General features: G+C 46.9%; 2 protein-coding genes across 2 annotated transcripts in view; one reads left to right on the top strand and one right to left on the bottom strand.

Moving 5' to 3' along the window:
* LOC147609189 (vesicle transport protein GOT1-like) overlaps positions 1-22,590 on the top strand; it is a 72,228-nt gene extending 49,638 nt beyond the window's left edge. The window contains exons 5-6 of the mRNA XM_086787690.1: positions 22,008-22,089; positions 22,228-22,590. Coding sequence (XP_086643816.1) covers positions 22,008-22,089; positions 22,228-22,266 — 121 coding nt within the window. The 3' untranslated portion in view covers positions 22,267-22,590. The remainder of the gene's footprint in view (positions 1-22,007; positions 22,090-22,227) is intronic.
* Positions 15,671-17,485, bottom strand: LOC147609190 (uncharacterized). The gene has a single exon (XM_086787638.1). The coding sequence runs from the start codon at positions 17,468-17,470 to the stop codon at positions 15,671-15,673; it is 1,800 nt and encodes a 599-aa protein (XP_086643764.1). The 5' UTR covers positions 17,471-17,485.
* Positions 22,591-25,767: the final 3,177 nt, after the last annotated feature.

Below are 25,767 nucleotides of genomic sequence, written 5' to 3'. Positions count from 1 at the left end.
AATTGGGCTTATCTGATAAGGACAAGAAAGGGCAATTCCTTTATGGCCTTGACACACAAATCCAGTGGGAGGTGCGTATGTTTAGGCCAACTACCTTCGAAGATGTGTTAAAATGAAGCATAATGGTGGAAAGACCAAGACTTCCTAGCTTGCCACGCCCAAGGCAACTGCCTCGGGGGAAAAAGGCCAGAACCAGATGGGGTCTTCCCCAGGACAGAGCATGGGAGTCTCTAGCTCCAAGAACTCAACCAATGTGCCCAGGCTTACTCTAGACCAGAAAGCTCAGGTAGGCAAGACCGGTGGCAAATTGAGTGCCGAGGAGACGTGTGAAAATGGTATTTATCCAGACCTAAAAAGGGAAATTTTTTGGATTTTATTGGTTTTATTATTTGTTTTTTGGGTCTTGCTGTTGGCCGACACCCCTTGGCCTAGCCGACTAGCAGCCCCACTTACTATATATAGGATATCCTCATCATTCAGGAGATTGTACTACCTCATTGACACTATCAGGTACCATGGGACATCAGCCCTCTCTACTAGTACAGAGCACATCAGCGTTTTATTTCTGCTCATGGGACATCAGGCCTCTCTGCTACACAGAGCGTTTTACTTCTGCTCATGGGACAACAGCCCTCTTTGCTACATAAAGCATACCAGTGTTTCACATCTGCTCATGGGACAACAGCCCTCTTTGCTACATAGAGCATACCAGCGTTTCACCTCAGCTCATGGGACAGCAGCCCTCTCTACTACAGTAGAGCACTTCATCGTTTTACATTAGTTCACACCTTGAGACAGTAGCCCACTCTCTGCTACAGTACATTACATCATCGTTTTCTTCTACAGTTTACCTTGGGACAACAACGTACTCTTTGCTACAGTACATCATCGTTTTTCTACAATTCACCTTGGGACAACAGCCCTCTCTGTTCACGATCTCACATCATCGGGACGGCAGCCCTCTCTGCTCCTCACCTCTCACTCAAGTATTGCAGCACCCTTGTCACCAGAGCTTGCACCACTTGCACCACTCAGGACGGCAGCCGTCTTTGCTCCTCACCACCACTTAGGTATTGTAGCACCCTTGTCACCAGAGCCTGCACCACTCGGGACGACAGCCCTCTTTGCTCTTCATCACCCTTTAGGTACCGCAGCATCCTTGTCACCAGAGCATGCATTGCTTCACCTTCCGTTGCCCGCTACCACTCTTGGAGTGCCTCTGCGTCCACTGACGCGAGCCTTCGACACCGACCACCTCACGGAGTGCCTTTGCCTCACATCGACGCAAGCCTTCGTCACCCATCGTGCTTCAACTCCGACATCATCTTTGCTTCTGCACTAGTCTTCTACTCAGAGGGGGATACATTCCTTCTGCCAATGTGTCAGTGTGGGACCTTGGCATCCATCATCTTTGCTTCTGCATTGGTCTTCTACTTAGAGGGGGATACGTTCCTTCTACCAGTGTCAGTGTGGGACCCTGGCATCATCATCTTCTCTCATCTTCTCTCATAGTCCCCTTTTTGGCCTGAGAGGGGGTGTGTGAAAATGGTATTTATCCAGCCCTAAAAAGGGGAATTTTTTGGATTTTTTTGGTTTTATTATTTGTTTTTTTTGGGTCTTGCTGCTGGTCGATAGCCCCTGGGTTGCCCGACCAGCAGCCCCACTTACTATATATAGGATATCCTCATCATTCTGCAGATTGTACGACCTCATTGACCCTATCAGGTACCATATGTGCTGTTGCTGCTACTGCCGGCGGCTACACTCCATCCGGTTCGTCATTTGTGCCTGTCAGCTCCAACACATCAGTGTTTCATATCAGTTCATGGGACAGCAGCCCTCTCTGCTACACAGAGCACATCAACGTCTTACTTCTGCTCATGGGACAGCTGGGACAGCAGCCCTCTCTGCTACATAGAGCACATCAGCGTTTTACTTCTGCTCATGGGACAACAGCCCTCTCTGCTACATAGAGCATACTAGCGTTTCACCTCTGCTCATGGGACAGCAGCCCTCTCTGCTACATAGAGCATACTAGCGTTTCACCTCAGCTCATGGGACAGCAGCCCTCTCTGCTACAGTAGAGTATTTCATCATTTTACATCAGTTCACACCTTGGGAGAGCAACCCACTGTCTGCTACAGCACAGTACATCATCATTTTTCTCCTTCAGTTGACCTTGGGACAACAGCCCACTCTTTGCTACAGTACATCATCGTTTTTCTACGGTTTACCTTGGGACAGCAGCCCTCTCTGCTCACCATCTCACATCATCGGGATGGCAGCCTTCTCTGCTCCTCACCTCTCACTCAGGTGTTGGAGCACCCTTGTCACCAGAGCTTGCACGATTGCACCACTCGGGACGGCAACTCTCTCTGCTCCTCACCACCACTCAGGTATTGTAGCACCCTTGTCACTAGAGCCTGCACCACTCGGGACGGCAGCCCTCTCTGCTCTTCATCACCCTTTAGGTACCGTAGCACCCTTGCCACGAGAGCCTGCATCACTTCACCTTCCACTGCCCACTACCACCTCGGAGTGCCTTTGCATCCATTGACGCGAGCCTTCGACACCGACCACCTCATGGAGTGCCTTTGCCTCACATCGACGCGAGCCTTCATCACTGACTGTGCTTCAGCTCTCTCTGACATCATCTTTGCTTTTGCATTGGTCTTCTACTCTGAGTCTCCTCACATCAGAGGGCCTCTTGTACATATTCACTCACCATCATATATACACTCACTCACCCATTTCATGCTGTGTTGTTTTGCTCATACTTGTAGTCCTTTTGTCCTTTTGCCCTCACAGACAGCTCAGTACAAGGAGGGTAGGTGTTTCTTTTGTCATACAAAAGGAGACACTTCTAGGGAGTGTCCTAAGAAGACTAGCACTCCACAGACAACCACCCCAGCCTCCACGGCCTCTATGGTGAGCCTAGCTCCCACACACACCCTAGCGGTTGTCCCTAGTTCTTCAGATCCGAGTGCTTCAGTTGGTGCAATCGTTAGCCGGGAGCTAGAAGATAGGTAGAAGGGCACCCATGACGAGGAGTATGAGCGCAACGAATTACTCAAGACCTTTGGCTACATAGGTGGCCAGAGAGGAGTCATCGTGTTTGTCAATGGTAGCATAGAGTATGTGGTCTCATGGAACAGGCCGCTTTGGCGAGCCCGTTTCGTCTTGACTTCGGTGGACAAGAAAGTTGAGGGTTTTAGCACAGGCATGACGAGGAGCATCAAGTTTGAAGCTCCAAGTGCTAAATTAGTCATTCAGGGCATAGAGTTTGTGCGCGATTTTATGGTCGCCCCTCTTGTAGGAGCGGACATAATTTTGGGAATTCAGTGGTGTCACAAGTTCCCGCGAGATATTGATTGGGACAGACACACTTCTCAGATTAGCCAGAATGTGTCCAAAGCTCCAGTGACCATTAAGTGTGAGCCAGGAATCCCGAACTTTCCTCTCATATGCCATTTATAGGCTAAACGAGCAATCACGAAAGGTACACGTTGTGCGATGATTTACATCTAGACTGCCCAGATGGTGGCCAATGCTTCCGAGAAGTACTTGGCTCTCCATGAAAAGTTCTAGAAGATTTTTCTTTAGGACAATCTCTCTTCCTAGATACCCCTGTCTAAACTGGAGGACCAGACCTCCTCCCAGGCTCGGATCCCCCCAGCAAGTTTCCATACCGCTTGTGCAAGGCAATGGAATCGGAGTTGGACCGCCAATTCCAAGAATTGTTGGAATCTGGCTTTATACGTCCCAGTGTGTTGCCATTTGCAGCACCGATCCTGCTCGTCAAGAAGAAGGATGTGTCTTCTTGATTGTGTGTCGATTATTGTGCACGCAATAAGCTGACTATCAAGAGTAAGTTCCGGATGCCCCGAATAGATTCCAGGGCCAAGATCTGTGCTTTTGCTCTTCCAATTTGGTACCTTGTTGTGCGATTGCTCGCATCATCTGTTGGAACATCTCCTATACACTCATGCCTGATGCCCTAGATGGATTGCTTGGTGCACTTTGGTCCCTAGGTTGTTCTCTCTCTTCACCACAACTCGCCATAGCAAGAAAATGCAGTTCCTTTCCGGAGCGCAATCTGACCATCCACTATGTGTGTGGGAGACTTCCGGAGGTTGAAAACCAACCATCCTTCGAGGGATAGTATTGATTGGGACAGACACACTTCTCAGATTAGCCAGAATGTGTCCAAAGCTCCAGTGACCATTAAGTGTGAGCCACGAATCCCGAACTTTCCTCTCATATGCCATTTATAGGCTAAACGAGCAATCACGAAAGGTACACGTTGTGCGATGATTTACATCTAGACTGCCCAGACGGTGGCCAATGCTTCCGAGAAGTACTTGGCTCTCCATGAAAAGTTCTAGAAGATTTTTCTTTAGGACAATCTCTCTTCCTAGATACCCCTATCTAAACTGGAGGACCAGACCTCCTCCCAGGCTCGGATCCCCCCAGCAAGTTTCCATACCGCTTGTGCAAGGCAATGGAATCGGAGTTGGACCGCCAATTCCAAGAATTGTTGGAATCTGGCTTTATACGTCCCAGTGTGTTGCCATTTGCAGCACCGATCCTGCTCGTCAAGAAGAAGGATGTGTCTTGTTGATTGTGTGTCGATTATTGTGCACGCAATAAGCTGACTATCAAGAGTAAGTTCCGGATGCCCCGAATAGATTCCAGGGCCAAGATCTGTGCTTTTGCTCTTCCAATTTGGTACCTTGTTGTGCGATTGCTCGCATCATCTGTTGGAACATCTCCTATACACTCATGCCTGATGCCCTAGATGGATTGCTTGGTGCACTTTGGTCCCTAGGTTGTTCTCTCTCTTCACCACAACTCGCCATAGCAGGAAAATGCAGTTCCTTTCCGGAGCGCAATCTGACCATCCACTATGTGTGTGGGAGACTTCCGGAGGTTGAAAACCAACCATCCTTCGAGGGATAGTATTGATTGGGACAGACACACTTCTCAGATTAGCCAGAATGTGTCCAAAGCTCCAGTGACCATTAAGTGTGAGCCACGAATCCCGAACTTTCCTCTCATATGCCATTTATAGGCTAAACGAGCAATCACGAAAGGTACACGTTGTGCGATGATTTACATCTAGACTGCCCAGACGGTGGCCAATGCTTCCGAGAAGTACTTGGCTCTCCATGAAAAGTTCTAGAAGATTTTTCTTTAGGACAATCTCTCTTCCTAGATACCCCTATCTAAACTGGAGGACCAGACCTCCTCCCAGGCTCGGATCCCCCCAGCAAGTTTCCATACCGCTTGTGCAAGGCAATGGAATCGGAGTTGGACCGCCAATTCCAAGAATTGTTGGAATCTGGCTTTATACGTCCCAGTGTGTTGCCATTTGCAGCACCGATCCTGCTCGTCAAGAAGAAGGATGTGTCTTCTTGATTGTGTGTCGATTATTGTGCACGCAATAAGCTGACTATCAAGAGTAAGTTCCGGATGCCCCGAATAGATTCCAGGGCCAAGATCTGTGCTTTTGCTCTTCCAATTTGGTACCTTGTTGTGCGATTGCTCGCATCATCTGTTGGAACATCTCCTATACACTCATGCCTGATGCCCTAGATGGATTGCTTGGTGCACTTTGGTCCCAAGGTTGTTCTCTCTCTTCATCACAACTCGCCATAGCAGGAAAATGCAGTTCCTTTCCGGAGCGCAATGTGACCATCCACTATGTGTGTGGAAGACTTCCGGAGGTTGGAAACCAACCATCCTTCGAGGGATAGGAGTCACACCGAAAGGGGGTGTGGTCCACTGGATTCTAGAAACCAACCACACAAGCAAGAAAACTTTTTTTTTTTTGGGGGGTTTTTCTGGCTGAATCTTCACACTTGAAGAAGGCTCTGATACCAATGTAACATGCGGAAGCTTCATGGTTGAAATTGGTAACTTCAATGCTCAGAATTCAGCAATCTTTCATGACGAATATCACGCACAAAATTGAAGTAGATGTGTAGAAAAGAGAAAGAAAGAAAGAAAGAAAGATTTTATTAACGTCTTCCAAAAGACCGAACTCGGCCTATGAGACAAATCGGAGTACCTGTATGGGGTATCCTCTGTCATCCCAACAAAATGAAAAAGTACTGAACACAGTATTGAGTCCCAAATACCCTCTGTAGGGCCCCACCACAAATGGTGTATTTGCTTTATTAGAATGATGCAAATCAGAAAAATAAAGACTAAATCTTGACCTTCTCGATTGAGATAAATCTCTGCTCTTGACCTTGAGTTTTCACCCTTGCGTTAGCTTCTCCTTGGTTGTTCGGGCCCCTTGAGTAGCTTCAGCACTTTGTGAACAATGAGATGAATGAATTGTTTCTTGGCTGGAGCATATATACTCACAAAAGCTTCTAGTCGGCCAGCTTTATAAAACTCCCATGACTTGTTTCAATAGCATTTAATGCTCTTTTATGCGATCGTTTCACACTGTGGGTTGCTGGCCTCCCCTTCATTGCTATCCAGCCACCAATTTGGGCCTGTAAAGCCTGCGCATGCCTTGAGCCATGCCCACACTAAGAGGTTGGTCTCAGTCTTGGGGTAGCCCTATGGGCTGGCCCCATTTCTACATGCAAACCTACATGCCTACACAGAGGTCTAGTATCCAATTGCAAACCAGATACACAGAACATCTGACATCATTCCAGAGGGAGACTCACAGCGTAGACTAGCATTGCTTCATGTGCATGAAAATGCAGTCTTGACCTTGGATGCATAGAGTGGAACCCTGGCTGACTCGTCCCGGACTGGGCTCACATGGGACTAGTTTCCACTCCAAGTCTTGCATCTTCTTGTTTGAGTATGTCTATGTGGCATCAAAGTGCGGGATGCACGTGACAGTACCACTAGGTGAGGATTGTTGAGGGGGACATCACCAAGACAGCCTTCCGTATGGAACGGGCTGTGAGGGCAAAAGGACGAAAGGACTAGATGTATGAGAGATCAAAGCAAATCAACACAGCATGAAAACGGGTGAGTGAGTGGATATATGATGGTGAATGAGACCATGCCTTTTGTATGGAACGGGTTGTGAGGGCAAAAGGACGAAAGGACCAGATGTACGAGAAATCAGAGCAAATCAACACAGCATGAAAATGGGTGAGTGAGTGTATATATGATGGTGAATGATAACATGTACAAGAGGCCCTCTGATGTGAGGTGACTCCGAGTAGAAGACTAGTGCAGAAGCTAAGATGATGTCGAAGCTGAAGCACGGTCGATGATGAAGGCTCGCGTCGATGTGAGGCAAAGGCACTCCGTGAGGTGGTCGGTGTCGAAGGCTCGCGTCGGTGGATGCAGAGGCACTTTGAGGTGGTAGTGAGCAACGGAAGGTGAAGTGGTGCAGACTCTGGTGACAAGGGTGATGTGGTACCTAAGGGGCAATGAAGAGTAGAGAGGGCTGCCGTCCCAAGTGGTGTAGACTCTGGTGATGAGGGTGCTGCAATACTTGAGTGGAGGTGAGGAGCAGAGAGGGCTACCGTCCCGAGTGGTGCAGGCTTTGGTGACGAGGGTGCTGCAATACCTGAGTGGTGCAGTGGTGCAAGCTCTGGTGACAAGGGTGCTACAATACCTGAGTGGTGGAGAGGAGCAGAGAGGGCTGCTGTCCCGAGTGGTGTCGATGAAGATAAGCAGAGAGGGCTGTCGTCCCGATGATGTGAGATGATGAGTAGAGAGGGCTGCTGTCCCGAGGAGAACTGTAGAAGAAAAACGCAGATGTGCTGTAGCAGAGAGTTGGCTGCTGTCCCAAGATATGAACTCATGACAAAATGCTGATGTGGTGTAGTAGAGAGGGCTGCTGTCCCAAGATATGAGCTGATGTAAAACGCTGGTGTGCTCTACTGTAGTAGAGAGGGCTGCTGTCCCAAGATATGAGCTGATGTAAAATGCTGGTGCTGAACGGTGAAGATGATGAATTGATGTAGTGCAGGCGCCGGCAGCAGCATCAGCATATGTATGATGTGGTGGTGACTGATGTGATCACCAATGTGGTACGAATGCTGAATGGTGAAGTGAATCTATATATATATATATATATATGGTGGTGTGCTGCTCCTTGGTCCAAGGAACGTTGTCGGCCAGCGGCAAGAGACCCAAAAAACCAAAAGAACAAATAAACCCAATAAAATCCCCTTTTCAGGGCTCGAAAAAATGCCATTTTCACACACCCCCTCTCAGGCCAAAAAGGGGACCATGAGAGAAGTTGAGAGAAGATGAAGGATACCAAGGTTCCATACTGACACTCTGGCAGAAGGAATGTATCCCCCTCTGGAAGCAAAGTCTGATAAGATTAGACAGGGAGATCGTGATGGCAAAGGTGGTGAAGATGAGTAGATGTACGTGGGTTGATCATTTCCCAATGTAAGATCTTGAACGGGGCTCTCCATTGAGTGAGAAGTCCCATCCTTTGTGTGGTCTAGATCATAGTAAGGAGAATCAACTTCAGGTGAGAAAAATTGGTCCTCCGAGAGTGCGGGTAGACGATCCATGCTGTGTGCTCTCAAGGTCTTCAATACCTTTACTCACGATAGCTTTGATACCATGTGAAGTCAAAAGGACGAAGGGACTAGATGTACGAGAGATTAGAGCAAATCAACATAGCATGAAAATGGGTGAGTGAGTGTATATATTGTGACGTAACTCATAGTTAAGTGGGAAGCACTGATCAGGGGACATGGCATAAGGCATACACATACGTGTGTGTGAACAAGGCCTTATGGTAAAAATACTAGAAGGCTCTAATTGGGGTAGTCGTGTAGAAGGAAGGGTATTGATCTGGCACTTCTCCTGCGCTCTCGAGAAGGAGAAGTGTGCAGAGAGGATGGGTTTGTGTAGAGACCAGGGTACATGGATGTATATATGTCTCATGCCATGCGCACTACTATTGGGCAGCTTCGGGTATCTTCACACACTCTAGAGATAGAGGTAGAGAGAGCTACAGGAGCCCCAAGGGAGACACGTATTTGCAGATTGTGCCACATAGAGGTGGAGACAGAGGAGCATTATGTTTGCCATCGCCCAGTATACTATGAGATTCGGGGGAGATACCACTGTCTCTTCAGGGAGGGATTTGGTCCACTCAGCAGAGTTATGCAGTTTCATGATCAAAGATTCTTGGGGGGATTTTTGATGGAGTTACGACATCATAGAGAGCGGCTATTACAGCAACTCCCATAGCAGAGGGATACTACATCTCAGACACGGATCACTACCTTCTTCCAGCCACTTAGTGGTGGGACATCCTCCACAGCTCCTTCGGTCCAAACCCGGGTCACTCGGAGACGCACTATCTCTACATCTACTAGTAGAGGAGTGACATCAGCCCAAGTGAGAGAGCTATGATCCAGGAGACGCCCCCGTGCACCTGGCCCTTGCCCCCCAGGTCTCCACCAGACACACATTGATGAGATCTTGAGGAGACATAGTAGAGAGGACAGACCCTAGATTGATCTAGCACAGATTGGGAGATATCTTGCCCCTAACCCGATGTATGACATCCTACACCCAGTCATTGGCATCGGTTGGAGCTAGTTGCTTTATTGGATGTATTTACCCCCCCTCCCTCCCACCCACCCCACAGTAGTTAACCAAAGCCCTGTATGTGATTTATCTCCACATTATAGAGTACTTTGTACTTTTTTTTCTTTTGTATACATTTGATGTCCATCGAGACATGATGATGATGTACACAGGTTTTGTCTCATAGGCCGTTTTTTGGCCTTTAGAAGACGTTAATAAAATCTTTCTTTCTTTCTTTCTTTCTTTCTCTCTCTCTCTCTTATATCCCTCTTATGGCACTGGATGGAGTTAGACATAGATCTGTATAGCATGCTTGTACTACCCCTTCAGCATATAGAGATGCATCTTGTCTTAGCACTCCATCCACATCCCCACCCCTCTTTATATTGTTTGTATATGGGCTCCACCGATCCATGATGATTCACAGTTGTATCCAGACACATGCACACTTTTTCTTTCCTTTCTTTTCCTTTTCTTTCTCTTTCTTTTCTTCCGATGACCGGAGGAACACAGTTGTATTATTTTTTGTCTCATAGGCCGACTTTGGCCTCTCGTAGACGTTAATATATCTTTCTTTCTTTCTTTCTTTCTCTCCCTCTCTTGGAAGGAGGTGCACGGCTATAGGCGGCTGCAAGAAGCGCACAGCCGTGTGGGTTTCTCTCTCTCTCCTACACACTTGTGGGGCATTAGCTTGGTGTTTGGTGGTTCCGAACACATGAACACAGACATCATGTCGATGGCGTTCGACTGATGGAACTTTCAGCTTCTCTTTGCTTTGGTTTAGGACTGTTTTGGAAAGGGTTTATGGATTGTTTCGTGGCAGTGCATGTGGCTGCGAACATGAGCAATTCCCGGACTGTTTTGAGATTAGTTCGAGGTCTGTTTTGAGACTGTTTATGGGCTGTTTTTGGTTGGCTGCAAATTCAGCCATGTGCTTGGGTTTCCGGCTGCAGTACAGGTCACTTGGATATGTTTCTTAGCTTGGAAGTGATGCAAGCTCGCATGGGTGCATGTTCATGGAGCAGATTGTTTTCTTCCTGCTTCTTGAAAGGAACAAAGGGACCTGCAGTTGTGGGCATCTCTATGTTTCCAGATGTTTCATGAGGAAACAGGTCAATGGATGTATGCCGTTGTTGGCACTGTCTTTGAATGGTGCTGTGTATGGTTCTGTGTAGAAACATGACAAATGTTTCAAGGGGAAACAGGCCTAAGGGTTTCATGCAGAAACAGGTCGTAGGTAGGAAACATGTGTTTATGGTTTCTCCAGGAGATAGGTCACATGTAGGTACAAGAGTGCTCTGTATGAGGTACTAATGAAGTGACTCTAAGTAGTAGACTGGCAATGAAGCAAAGACGAAGTCGAAGCAAGAGGTCGGTCATTGACGAAGGCTCGCGTTGAGGACAGCGATGGCACTCCGTGTGAAGTAGAGGAAGAAGGCTGCAATTGTAGGATTGCAGTAGATGCAGGTGTGCTGCTGAATACTGAGGGAGCAGAAACGCTGTAGTGGTAGAGCTGACGATGATGATGATCAATGATGATATTCAGCCGGCAAATGCAGAGTTGTGTTGCGCAGTTAGTAGAGCGACGGCTGGTTGATGTGGTGTTGGTTGACGTTGATCAATATGCGATCACGCGCTTGGTTGACGAAGTGCCAGCTGGTATATGTTGGTTGACGACCACGTTGGTTGATCGAAGTTGATGATCGCTGGGCTGCTGCAGTGTTGTGACGTGTGGGTGGTAGAGTGCTGGTGATATGCAAAGATGATGTGTTTGATTGGTCGAATTGCAGAGGGGTGCTGCGCTGATGCGTTGAGCAATATGTTGTCATCATGAGGGGGGGGGGTGGGGGGGTGCGGGGAACCAACGAGGCCCGAATTGGGTCTACTTGTGTAAATGGAAAGGAAGGGACTTCAGAAAATACTTGGCAAAAAGCAATCACAACTCGTTTTTCGTTTTGCAGCTTTTCACGTTTCGCTACACAAACAACCGTCTCCCAACCACAATTGAATCGACGATTAGTCCGTCACGCAAAGGCACAAGGCACCAATGCCGTTTACTTATGCAAATCCAAATATGCGAGTCTCACGTTATGATATTGCGGCACACTTATGTACCTCCACAATGTGATTACTTTTTGCCAAGTATTTTCTAACGAGTCCCTTCCTTTCCATTTACACAAGTAAACCCGATTCGGGCCTCATTGGTTCCACCAATCCTTGTGTTTCAAAATTTCCTCGAACTCAAACTCACTCCCTTTATCTACCACTAGGGCTGGCCCCCTATCAACCACTACCCTTTGTGGATCCTCATGTTTTGGTGCAGAGCGAAGCATTGAGATATGGAAGATGGGATGGACCTGAATGTGTGGAGGAAGATCCAACCTATAGGCGAGATCACTCACCTTCTCAACTATCTTGAACGGGCCGTCATACCTCCGTGCTAAGCAGTCCATAAACTGTCCTGGATCCATTTTCAAGTAAACCATTTCCCCTTCCGAGGAGATAGCATGTTGCCATTTCTGATTGGCGTACTTTTTATATCTACCTTGGGCCTTCTCGATGTTCTTCCGTGCGGTTTCTCTCCTTCCATGCTTCCAAGAAAGCACCTCCTGCTGGGGCCACTACGGCCACCGATTGTGAGGCAAGTTCTCCTGGAGAGAATGTTTGATACCCACAACTCAACTCGAAAGGCGAGAAGCTTGTTGAGCTATCCCATTGAGCATTGTACGAATACTTGGCAATGTCCAAGTACGTAGACCAATCCTTTTGGTCCAATTGCACATAGTGCCTTAGATAGTCTTCCAAGGTTTGATTCACACGACGCTCGGTCTGTCCATCTGTTTCAGGATGACAAGATGAACTAAACCGAAGTGTGGTACCTGCAAGAGCAAACAATGTCGACCAAAAATTGCCTGTAAAACGTGGATCTCTATCACTTATGATTTCCCTAGGCAAACCATGGTACTTAAAGACATGTTTGAAAAAGTAACTCGCAGTATCCTCCGCCTCACATGGAGATGTGATGGCAATGAAATGCGCATACTTGGTTAATCTATCAACCACAACAAAAATTCCAGAATTGCCTCCGGATAGAGGTAAACACGTGATGAAATCCATGGAGATGGACTCCCATGGTCTCTCCGGAATCTGAACTGGTTTGAGGAGTCCGGCTGTCCATCGCCATTCCGCCTTATCCTGCAAACATACATTACAGGTTCTCACATAGGCAACAGGCCAATAGAAGGATTGAGTTACAAGCTCCAATGTCTTCTCTTGACCTGGATGACCTGCCCACAATGTATCATGATACTCATAAAGGAGTTGCCTATGCAGCCCCGGCTGCCGTCGGCACATACAACCGCTGTTGTTTGTAGTAAATCAGCCCATCACGGACTGAGATATGCTTCCTGTTTCAGTCCCAGCTAGATACGACTGAGCCAACTCATCCTCCAGGTAGCCGCTTCGGATAGACTCAATCAACTCATAAGAGTTCAAGACTTGGGCAGCTGCCAAGTGAGTTCTCCTACTCAAGGCATCGGCCACCAAGTTGTCTTTGCCCAGCTTGTACTTCAACTCGAAGTCGAAACCTGCAAGAAAGTCTTGCCATCTAGCTTGCTTTGGTGTTAGCTTAGGCTGAGATATAAAATAACTTGTGGTTACATTATCAGTATGAACTGTGAAGTGTTTTCTCATTAAGTAGTGCTTCCATACTCTTAGACAATGAACCACGGGCGGTCATCTCCTTTTCATGTGTAGGATAACGAGTTTCCCGATCCAACAGTTTACAGCTTTCATAAGCCACGGGGTGTCCATTTTGCATCAGGACTCTGCCTACGGCGTAATCCGAAGCATCCTTGAACACATTTAAAGGTTAATCATGGTTAGGCAAAGCCAAAACAGGGTGAGAGCTGAGGATTTCCTTTACCTTCTCAAATGTGGCTTGGCATTGGGGCATTTGTGGGACTGCCTTGTGAGATTTGTAAGTGACGTCGCAAGACCCGCATACTCATCCATGAAAATTCTGTAGAATTGTGCTAGTCCATGAAAAGACCGCACGTCGTGAACTGTAAGTGGAGTTGGCCATTCCACTATGGGCTTCACCTTGTTCTCATCGGGCATAAGCTTTCCGTCGCTCACTTTGAAACCCAAGAAGTACACAATTGCGTAGCAAACTCACACTTGCTTTCTTTGAGATACTTGTTGTCCCGCAGCTTGTCAAGTACCTTTGTGAGATGTTCCACATGCTCATCAAAATCCCGACTAAAAATCAGTATGTTATCAAGATAGACCACAACAAAATCATCCAAGTACTTCTGAAATATGTTATTCATTAGAGTAGAGAAGGTAGCGGGTGCGTTGGTTAAACCGAATGGCATCACCAACCACTCATACGAACCATACCGCGTTCGGCACGCTGTTTTCTCCACGTCTTGATCTGGATGCGAATCTGATAGTAACCTGAATGTAAGTCAATCTTGGTGAACCACTTTGCCTTCCCTAGTTGGTCAAACAACTCCCTTAGGTTGGGCAATGGATAATGGTTCTTGATCGTGATTTTGTTCAACGCACGGTAGTCAATACACATGCACATGGATCCATCCTTTTTCTTGACAAACAAGACCGGGGCACCATAGGGTGAACGTGAGTGTCTAATGAACCCAGCCTCCACTAGCTCATCAAGTTGCCTCTTGAGCTCAAGTGTCTCATCATGGTTCAGCCTATAGGGTGCCTTTGAGGGTGGCTCACTACCCGGAATGACCTCGATGCGATGGTCTACCCAATGTTGTGGGGGAAGCTCCTTAGGGAGCTCATCCGGCATGACATCCTTGTACTCTTCCAACAGTTTTTTGATTTCAGGTCTCATGTCCGTTTGAGCCTGGCTCTCAGCCTTTACCTCAAGCAACGTGGCGAAGAAGACTGTTTTGGCCTTCCGAGTGGCACGCTTAAGCTGCACAGCGGAGAGCACTTGAGGAAATGATGTTCCGGGCTGTTGGGCAGCCTCTACCACATGTAGCTTCTCATCCCCAAGTATCAACAGCTGCTCAGAATATGAGGAGATCATAACCTTGTTTGGTCTCAACCAACCTTGCCCACCTTCTTGGCTGCGGAGTTCACAGCCTTCAGCAAATTCCCATGGTCCTCTTTCGCCTTGATCACCAACTCTTTTGCCTTCCTTGGGGTAATGAAGTTATGTGTAGCACTGCTATCCACCATTGTGCGCGTCAGCCTACCATTGATGATAGCCATCACATAGAGTAGACGAAAGGATTTCTGTTGGGTCCCCTCTTTCATGGTACTCAAAATCTGAATGGTCCCCCGGCCTTGAACACCCGAGTTGGATGATCCGGACTCCTGTATGGCTTGCATACTTTGCTTCATGGGACAATGCCTAGCATAGTGATTCCCATTGCAAATAAAGCAGTCAATGTTATGAGACTTGGCCCCACTAGAAGTGGAGCTGGAGGTCCCTTTGCTTCCACTTGAAGCTGTGGACTTGGTTCCACTTGAGCCTCCACTCTTCTTAGGTGAGCTACCACTCTCCGACGTGGTTGCCTTGGGCACGTAGGTCCCCCCACCACCACGGAAGGAAGTCCTCTTACCCTTAAAAACACCCTTACGTTGTTTTGCATTCGTAGAGCGATTAGTGTTTTCATTTGCAGAACCGGAAGAGCGGTTACCTGATTTGGCCGAAGTTGAGGATGCACCTTGCCGTCCATGTTCTTGCCAATCACTTAAACGGTCCGCCACTTCATAAGCATGAGTACGAGTCACAACATTTTGATGACGGAGCTCATCGTGAGCCTAGCCTTTGAGGCGGTTCATGAACCCGAAGAACCAGTCCTCATCCGACATGTTCTTGATTTCCAGCATGAGGGCACGGTGCGCTTTGATGTAATCACTCACCATTCCTGTGTGTTTCAGATTATCAAGGGCTTGGCGTGCTTTCCATTCGGCGTTCAAGGGAAGGAACTGTTACTGAATTGCAGTTTTCATCTCATTCCTACTAGATATCAGAAACGTGTTGCGGCCCTCCGCAACGTCGTCCAAGTAGTTCCTCCACCACAGTTTTGCATCGTTGGTGAGGAACGTAGATGCATGGAACACTTTGTCTGAATCTGCGGTAAGTTTAGCACTTTTGAAAAACTGTTGTACCATACTGGGGGTATAAAATGGTATACATTTGTGAAGGGGGTGTCCACAGCTCCCTGAAGAACATGCTTGGGTGTGCTCTGAAGCGAGCCAGTCGCTCCGCACCCTCTCTGTGAAATTGAGCTCTGATCTCTGTCATCTCTCTCTGGTATAGGCGTGGTGTCCGAAAGCCAGGTGTCCTCTGTCTCCTGCGGGCTCTAAGTGTCTCTGCTCTCTGGAGAGTAATTCCCTGCCGTGTAGGGGCTGGGAGGGGGATGGATCTCTGAAAAAATGTAGTAATCTGTGTCTGTTGCCCCCCCTCTGGAGCTGTCTGAGCCTGTAATAATGTCTCTCTGTGGCGCTGTATGTCTAGAATGAATCTCCCCAGTATGCGCTGGTCTGCTGTCTCAAAGATCTGGCGTAGGGAATGTGGCTCTCTGAATAAAATGGGATATCTCTCTCTGATGGCTGTATATGCTCTGCATCTGCATACATAATGCTCCTCACTCTCCACCTCCTCTCTGCACAATCTGCATACCCTCTCCTCTCGAGGGATCCGTGCTGCTCTGCCAGTCTCAATCTCCAATCGGTGTGATGAAACTCTAAGCTGACCAATAGCCACTCGGGAGCCGTGTGGTAAAAAGCCCTCCATGTATCTAGGCCTCTCTATAAATCCATCGTCAGTGATACTCATGAAGTGATCTCTGTAGTATAGCATCTTCGGTGGAAGAGGTTGTGTAGGCGATATCCATGTCTCTCGTGTATAGAGCTGCCATAGGTCCTGTCTCAATACTCTGTTCCTCTCACTATGAGAGAGACGGATATGTGGTGCATCCCTGTCATACTGGAATGGTGGTAGATGATCCATGTCTAGGCCATGCTGTGAGAACCAATGTGTGACCTGTGCATACCATGATCCCCTGTCTCCTGCCTGAACCAGCTGTCTAGATGCCTCAAAAGCTTTGTATGACAATCTGTCCTGTGGCATCTCTCTGAATCTGTCTAGCAGGCATATAGTCTGAAATATGGCCTCTGCCATCATAGGAGGCGCAACAAACTCTGCTCGGATAATGTCATAAGGTACTGACGGTTTGCTGTGTATCATGCGTGCCATCATGAGGGCCTGTGGTCTCTCTATCTGTGTCCACCAATGGGTAGCAAGGCCTGGCGCCCATACCGTTGCTCCATACATCAATGCCGGTGTGACTAATGTGTCAAATAGCCACCCCTTCGTCCGGGGCTCCTGAAAATGCGCTTGGTGGCACTGTCTCTCTAGCATAGTCAATGCTGCATATCCCCGTGTCAATCTAGCTTTGGCTGCTGAACCCATGGTGAAGCATGTGGCTGCTGCAGAGAAGGTAACCCCTAGGTACACGTATGATGTCACCACCTCCACCTGGCGTCCTGTGAGAGTGAATGTCAGCTGACTCCTGCCCTGTCTCGATGTATGAAAGACCATAACCTTGGTTTTCCCAAGGTTCACAGTAAGACCCCTCTGTGTGCAGAAATCATTGAGTGCATGTAGATGCTGCTGTAGACCACCTGGAGACTCAGACACTAATACAATATCATCAGCATAGAGCATAATATGTACTGAGGTACCTGCTAAATCAACTCCATCTCCGCCTCCCCGTGTAATGAAGTCAGCCACCTCATCAATGTATAACCCAAATAGCGTGGGGGAAAGTGGGCATCCTTGCTTCACACCAATGGTGCTAGCAATAGTCTTGGACATAACTCCTGGACATCTGACTCGCCCAAAAACCTGTTCATATAATGCATAGATGCCCCATGTCATATCTGCTGGTATCCCAAGAGACTGCAGGCGTTGAAAGAGCCTCTCTCGTGGTACTGTGTCAAATGCCTTGCGGAAATCCACAAAGCAGCAATAGAGCTTTCTCTTCCTCACTCTGGCCTGATCAATCATACATCTCAAAGTGAATACATGGTCAGTAGTAGAAAAAGCTCTCCTGAAGCCTGCCTGCCCTGATGAGCGTAAACCTGCTTGCTCAGCATATAAGCTAAGCTCTTGCTCCAGCACTGCACCATAGAGTTTGGCTAGCACGTGGCCAACCATAACCGTCCTGTAGTTGCTCGGATCGAGCATATCCCCTGTTTTGTGAATTGGCACAATGGTGTGCATCGTCCACTCCGCAGGCAAACCCTCTGCTAGTGCCCTGTTAAACAGGTGTGCAAGAAAAGGAGCCAAAGAATCTACTGCATATATGAGATGCTCACCCTGCAAGCCCATATGGTCGGCGGCCCGTCCATGCTGTAGGCGGCGGATAGCTTCCTGTCATCGAGTGGGTAAAGAAGCTAGCTGTGGTAGGTCGAGGCTTCTGTGGCTGAGGTATAGGTGGTTGCTTTGGGGCGTGGTATAGGCCCTCTGCATATGTGTGCCATGTCTGTGAAAGAGAGAGAGAGAAAGAGAGAGAGAGAGAGAGAGAGAGAGAGAGAGAGAGAGAGAGAGCATATCTTGATACAGAGTTCTACACCCACTATTGGGCACTGATGACGTTAGTGGGGATGTCGTAGCATCTAGTCCATACTATGTATAATGGAGTTGATAGTTGTATAGTCTTGTGGGTTGACTACCATGAGTATATAACATGCACGTTCCTAAAAGGTGAATTTGGGCATGTTCTTGGATTCATCTAGGTATATAATTCAGCCGTATTAGCGGACATGCAGATTTCACATTGTGAAGTTTTCGTCCGAGTTGCGGCCAGTTGATATTGTGCTTATTCTTTCTATCTTTAGCGGTGCATTTGCCCTATCAACTACTTATTTGCTGTACGAATTCTTTCTATTTGCTACTTCCCTTGGTGCTAGGCTTCATTATGGTTGAGTTTGCCCTTCATCTCCGGAGGTTTGACAGAAACTCAGTACGAAGGGCTTTGTGTGAATATATGCTCTTATGTGTGTGTGTGAGAGAGAGAGAGAGAGAGAGAGAGAGAGAGAGAGAGAGAGAGAGAGAGAAAGATATATTAACGTCTACGAGAGGCCAAAGTCGGCCTATGAGACAAAAAATAATACAACTGTGTTCTTCCGGTCATCAAAAGAAAAGGAAAAGAAAGAAAAGAAGAAGTGTGCATGTGTCTGGGTACAACTGTGAATCATCATGGATCGGTGGAGCCCATATACAAACAATATAAAGGGGGGTGGGGATGTGGATGGAGTGCTAAGGCAAGATGCATCTCTATATGGTGAAGGGGTAGTACAAGCATGCTATGCAGATCTATGTCTAACTCCATGCAGTGCCATAAGAGGGAGAGAGAGAGAGAAAGAAAAGAAAGAAAGAAAGATATATTAACGTCTGCAAAAGACCAAAATTGGCCTATGAGACAAACACGTAGTACAATGATGTTCCTCCAGTCATCAAGAGGAAAATGTGGAGTGAGAATAAAATGTACAAGTATGACAACACGACCATAGGGGACTCAATGGTGGTGTACAAACGAGAGGGTGTGGATGGATCACTAGGGCTACTTATGCATCTCTATATGCTGAAGGGGTGATACAAGTATGATATGTTATCTACTCCTAACTCCATCCAGTCCCATAGTTTGGGTACAATATGTCATACATCCGATCTGAGGATGCCGTAAATGTCTGGAACATGCGTCCTGGATCAGAGCGAAAATGTGCGAGCTGCTCCTGGACCTCCTGCTGGTGTCGAGACCCGATGGCCGCGATCTCTCTGTGGTGTAGCTGTGGTGTCTGGTAGCCGGCTAGTCTGGGTCGTCGCCTAGCTCGAATCTCCTCCGCTCGCTGAGATGTCACTCCCAATGTGTGTGGCTAGCCTATTGGTGCCAATCTCTGGAAGAAGTCAGTCAACTGGGACTGTCTTTCTCCGCTATGATGTGCGGGTGTCTGAAGTAAGATCTCCCTGTGTCTCTGTAGTGCTAGTAGTAGTCTGCCTAGCTGTCTCTGGTCCGATCTCTCCCAGATCTGTCTAAGTGATGTGGTCCCTCTAAAAACCTCAGGATAGCATGCCCTGATCTCTTGCAAAGCACCACACTGGCAAACAAAATGCTCCTCTGTCTCTACCCCCGTCTCGCATAATTTGCAAATGCGCTCTGCTCGAGGGATGCGTGCTGCTCTCCTAGTCTCGATCTCTAGTTGGTGTGATGAGACCCTTAGTTGCCCAATGGCTACTCTGGCTCCATGTGATAAGTGGACCTCCAAGTATCGTGGTTGCCGGATGAAGCCGTCTGTGGAGGTGCTCAAGAAGTGGTCTCTGTAGTAGAGCATCTTCGTCGAGAGTGGCTGACTGGGAGATAGCCAAGTCTCCTGTATGTGGCCCTGCCAAATGTCATGTCTCATGACTCTGTTCCTCTCTGTCTGAGAGAGGCGTCTGTGTGGTGCAGCTAGGTCATACTGTAAGGGTGGTAATCTCTCAATATCAATCCTGTGTGATGATATCCACTGTACCACCTGGGAGTACCATGACCAGGTATGTCCCTCCTCAGCAAGCTGTCTGGATGCCTCAAAAGCAGCCCGAGATACCCGATTTAGTGGGAGTTCTCGCATCCTGTGTATAAAAGATATAGTCTGGAACATGGCCTCTACTAACATAGGTGGTACAACAAACTCCGCTCGAAGGATATCATGTGGTACTGAAGGTTTGCTACTGATCATCCGTGAGAGCATCAAAATCTGAGGGCGCTCTATCTGTGTCCACGAGGATGTAGCCATACTGCTGCTGCATACATCAATGCTGGAGTAACTAGTGTATCAAATAGCCACCCCTTAGTACGGGGCTCCTGGAAGTGTGCCTGGTAACACTGGCGTTTCAAAATTGCTAGTGCTGCGTACCCTTGTGTCACTCTGTCTCTGGCTGCCTGTGCCATAGAGAGTCTCCCTGATGAGCTGGTAAATGTGACCCCAAGGTATACATATGAGCCCACCACCTCTACCTGTCCCCGGGCTAGTGTAAGGATAGTCTGGCATCTGACTGCTGCTGATGTATGAAAGACCATAACCTTGGTTTTCCCAAGGTTCACTGTGAGTCCTCGCAAGTCGCTCCGCATAGAAAGTATCCAGGGCCTGTAGATGCCTTTGTAGCCCTGTCCGAGTATCCGACACAAGAATGATATCATCAGCATATAATAGAATGTGTACAGTCGTACCTGAGATGTCAATCCCAGAGCCTCCTCCGTGTATGATGTAGTCTGCTACCTCGTTGATGTATAAGCCAAAGAGTGTCGGGGAGAGAGGGCAGCCCTGCTTCACACCAATGGTGCTGGCAATCATATCTGATAGTCCCCCTGGGCATCTAACTCGTCCAAACACTTGCTCATATAATTTGTAAATCCCCCACATCATGTCGGGGGTATGCCCAGTGTCTGTAAGCGGTGGAAGAGGCGCTTTCTCAGGACTGTGTTGAAGGCTTTGCGGAAGTCCACAAAACAGCAATAGAGTCTCTGTCTCCGTGCCCGAGTTTGGTCAATCAGGCATCTCAGGGTGAAAATGTGATCAATAGTAGAGAAGGCTCGCCGAAAACCTGCCTGACCAGGGGCACGAAGCCCCTCCCTCTCAGCGTGTGTGCTCAATTCTGCCTCTAGGATAGCCCCATAGAGTTTGGCCAAGGTATGACCAATCATGATAGTCCGGGGTCCAACATGTCCCCAGCTTTGTGGATCGGTACAATAGTGTGCATCGTCCACTCAGCCGGGAAACCTTCTACCAGAGCCCTATTAAAGAGGTAAGCAATAAAAGGAGAGAGAGAGAGAAGAGCATATCTTGATACAGAGTTTCACACCCACTATTGGGCACTGATGACGTTAGTGGGGATGTCGTAGCATCTAGTCCATACTATGCATAATGGAGTTGATAGTTGTATAGTCTTGTGGGTTGACTACCATGAGTATTTAACATGCACGTTCCTAAAAGGTGAATTTGGGCATGTTCCTGGATTCATCTAGGTATATATATATATATATGCTTCTGAGTTAGTTTAACCTCTGTTACTTATTTGCACTTGGACACACTTATTTGCACTTCAAAGGCAGATAGGCCTTCTTACTCTGCTAGATAGCAGGTTCTTGACAACAGAGTTGTGTACCTGGGTATGGACAGGCATAGTAGGCTAGGTATTTTGTGTAGTCTTACAAATGGGTTCCAACATTTATAACCAATCTTTCATGAAAAAAGAGATCTGGATCAAAAGTTTTTTTTTTTCCAAATAAAACATTTTACATAGTGATTATGGGTTTCGTGAAATCGGTGCATTCTCCTAAGGCACAATAAAGATGGTGATTGCTCTTGAAGAGTTGGGGCATTCAGTTCACGCAAGGTGCTGACATGTTCACAAAGTGATCTGTTGTGTGCAGTGGTTTTCTGCCAACAGCAATGGTGTTCTTGTCTAGAATACCAGTGATTGGTTGGTTTTTCCAGCAGCCCTTCCTTATATCTGTAAGCAGCTCTCCATCTCTTGTTAAATATACTAAGCAGTCAGTTGTACTGTATATGCTCTTGAAGTGCTGTCCATAAGATCTACAAGGTTGCATGGGTGCATTAAAACTAAGCTTGTTGTTGGTGGTACATGTGCAGTTTTTCGATCGTTTTCGACAGAGAAGAGTGCCGGTGTGATGGTGAATTGCATGAGGGTGGACATCTGTGTAAAAAAACTTTAATTAGCAGGGGCAAACAGCTTTCCTGAATTGTAAATTGGGCTGGCAAGAAAATATGGAATTGTGTTTAGTTAAGCCTTTTTGATTGTCTGGAGCAAGTACAAAGGCACGTTGTGCACTATGCGTGGTAAGCAATGTGTGAAAGCCACATCGGTGCTTGTCTTGATAATGATCACGCCGATTTTCAGTGGAGGCGGCCAGTTATATACACACAGATGGACCAAAATATGGTCTATGGGACCTGTGCAGCAAGTGCAAAAGCATGTTAAAGAGGCAATCTCTATCCAATGTGTACAAGTGGAAAATATAGGTGATCATCTGAAAGAGGGCATTGATAACCAGCAGTGCTGTCCCAAACTCTGCCAAGACTATCTCATGTGGTACAGAGGGCTTACTTCTGATCAAGCGTGAAAACATCATCACCTACACTCTTTCTGTCCTCCTCTAGTTCTCCTATCCCAGATAGCCTCACCAAAATGGAGCCTTGTACATCATAGCTGGCCTCACCGATGTGTCAAACAATCAACTGTTCGTGCTAGGTTCCTGAAAGTGTTCTTAGAAGCATTGTCTCTCCAGTCGAGCCAGTGCAGCATATCCTTTCGCTAAGCGAGCATGGGCAGTGTGAAGATAGGACCGGTGAAGGTAATCCCGCAATAGACTTATGACGGTCTCACCTCTATAAGAGAAAGATTGTATGGCTGCCATTGTATATGAGGTGTTGAACAGCATGATCTTGGTTTTACCAAGATTCATTGTGAGATCTCTCCTCACAATGAATCTTGGTTTTACCAAGATTCATCGTTGTGAGATGTCTCAAGTGCATCCAGATGTCTCTGCAGCCCCTTTGTCAGATTGAGATAAGGATCTGCATACAAGAGAATGTGGACTATTGTCTAGGCTAGTCCTAATCTCCTAATCTGTCAATAAAATCTGAGATCTTATCAATGTATAGTCCCAAATAGTGTGGGAGAGAGTTGGCAGTCCAATGGTGCTACTACGAATCTCACTTGACATGTTGTTTGGAGCCCGAACCTGCCCATCGCTGACTCATAGAGTGCCTCGATGGTTGCTCATAATGTGAAGATGTGGTCTAGGGTCGTATAATTCTTCCTGAATCCTGCCTGTCCTATGGCCCTCTGTCAGTGCCTGTAGTGTAAAGATGTGGTCTAGGGTCGTATAATTCCTCCTGAATCCTGCCTGTCCCATGGCCCTCTGTCAGTGCCCCTCTGCCCATGAGCCCCAAGAATGCGCGCTTCTTCCGGCAAGTATGGCGGCGAAAAGATCTCTGCTTTTTTCATGTAGAGATCTGGCTGCACTCATTTTCCTGTAGGAGGTAAAGTCGCATGGTTTTACACTCTTCATCATACCAACCATTTTGAGGCTATGAGCCAATAGGCGGCTTGGCAGTGGAACAAATGGTAAATGGAAAGCTGGCTTGTGCAAATTCGTGAAGAATGGATGTGAGCTGTGAGGTGAGGGCGGGTAGAGGCAATGAGTGGTCTCGATTAGCTATATGGCTGTCTAGATGAATCTTGTATATGGTATCCTAGTCATGGTGAAATTGGATGCTGGTGAAGGTAGAAACAAGGGCATTTGGGGGAGGTGTAGGTGGAGATTCGGATATGGCGAAGGCTAGGTAAGCATGATCAGCCGCATGGGGGAAAAGGTGAAATCCTGGATGCATCGCATAAAGATAGGAGAACTGGTTAGATAGTCTACCGTAGTCAAACCACCCTTACGTGAAAAACATGTGAATGTGCTAGACGAGGGCCATTGGGACATCCTATTATAGTCCGCTCATGCATAACACCCATCTCTAAGAGGAATCTGTCATAGCTAGTCATGGGTGCAGTGTTGCTGCATATTGAAATCATGTGCATCAATCTTGGAAAGGACCTCTAGATCTGTATGAAAATCATACAGTTGCACCTGTGCATTGGCTGTCTGGGTATTGAAGTTCCCCACAAGAAGAATGTCTCCTTGTTGAGCGGACTCCACCAAATCTGAGTAAAGGGGAGAATGTAGATACTAACCATCCAATGGTTACCCTCGTAGTAGCCTTGAGCTTTTAATAAGCGTTTGGGGATCCATTTTAGGGTAACTTGTAACTTGGACTTCATGCGTTGATTCTTGTGTTGAGGTTCTCCTTTGTTGGTCGGTGGAGGTGGTATGGATTGAGAAATCTTGGGAACCCATTTCAAGGTAGATTTGGGTTGCCACTTTGTGCTTGTCATATCTATTCGTTCTCATGACATGTAGGTGTTTGATGTGTGGAGGCAAAAGAATCGAGAGTTCTTTGAATATTGGACGTTGAAGTGGAGGTGGTTTCCATAGATTTTGTGGATGTTGAAGCTTTCTCGTCATTGCGACCCTCAATAATAGTGAGAATTGGCAGGGGTTTATGAGAAAATTGTTCAATTGTGGTTTCACCCATAGAGACACACCCTGTCGATCAGTCATTCATACATCTTGTAGGCTTCATCCATGTACGACCAAGTATTATTGGTTCAGGTAATGTTCTAGTAGGCATAACCAGGAAGCCTGTTGAGATTGCCATCACAGTATATCTCTATTTGTAATAGCCCAAGAGCCTTGCTATTTCTACCATGGATACCTTTCACCTTTAAGGAGGTATCTACGAGTTGGGGTTTTCTCAACTGGTTCCATGCATTGAAGGAAATTAGATTTTGACTAGCCCTTGTATCAAGTAATGCATTATAAAGCACTTTACCCTTAAGGGCTAGGCAATTGAATGGATGTTCGTATGTGGTCCTCTGTGTCCCCTTCAACCTCTCCCACAAAGGCTTGTGTAGTAGGTCTAAGGTTTCTTTCTCGACGTTGTTGTAGTTGGCTCGTCTTTCCCTTACCTCCTCTTGGGCTTGGGTATTCATTGTGTATATATATATATATATTGGAATGAATATGACCATTGTTTTGCTTATGTAATGGTATGCAAGCTTTATGCATGCATACCATTACACATGCTCTCATTATGCATAATAGCCATTATGCATAAAGCTTAATCCAAAGTCTAATCCAGAGAGCATGCATACTCTATACTCTATGCATGCATAAAAAGAGTATAGAGCTTGCACACTATATGCTTGCTCTCTTTATACAAGCATAGATTATGCAAGCTCTATGCACGCATAAAGTATGCTCTATACTCGCATAAAGCACTTTATGCATGCATAGGGTATAATAAAACCAAAAGTGCAAAAAATAAATAAAGTAAATACTCCCATAGCACGTAGCACTCGAGAGTGCATCATTTAAAAATATGGTGCGTCTTTGCTTGTGGAGAGCTTGTTTGCTTCTAGGCTTCAACTAGAAACAAAAAACAAACCAAAATAAACAAGAAAATATTAGCTTATGTAAAACTTTCAAACTCTAAAGAAAAGACAGTAAATATTAAAAAAAAACCTAACCTTCACAAAACCCAAAACTAAAAATAATCCTA

Source organism: Cibotium barometz, chromosome 51, assembly GCF_041138505.1.
Source record: "Cibotium barometz isolate CiBa-2024 chromosome 51, ASM4113850v1, whole genome shotgun sequence".
Lineage (NCBI taxonomy): Eukaryota > Viridiplantae > Streptophyta > Polypodiopsida > Cyatheales > Cibotiaceae > Cibotium > Cibotium barometz.
This window is presented reverse-complemented; position numbering and strand designations above follow the sequence as displayed.

What these genes read in the sequence shown, in the direction of transcription:
- LOC147609190 (XM_086787638.1), bottom strand. Translation starts at nt 17,470, where the DNA reads ATGACATGGGGCATCTATGCATTATATGAACAGGTTTTTGGGCGAGTC.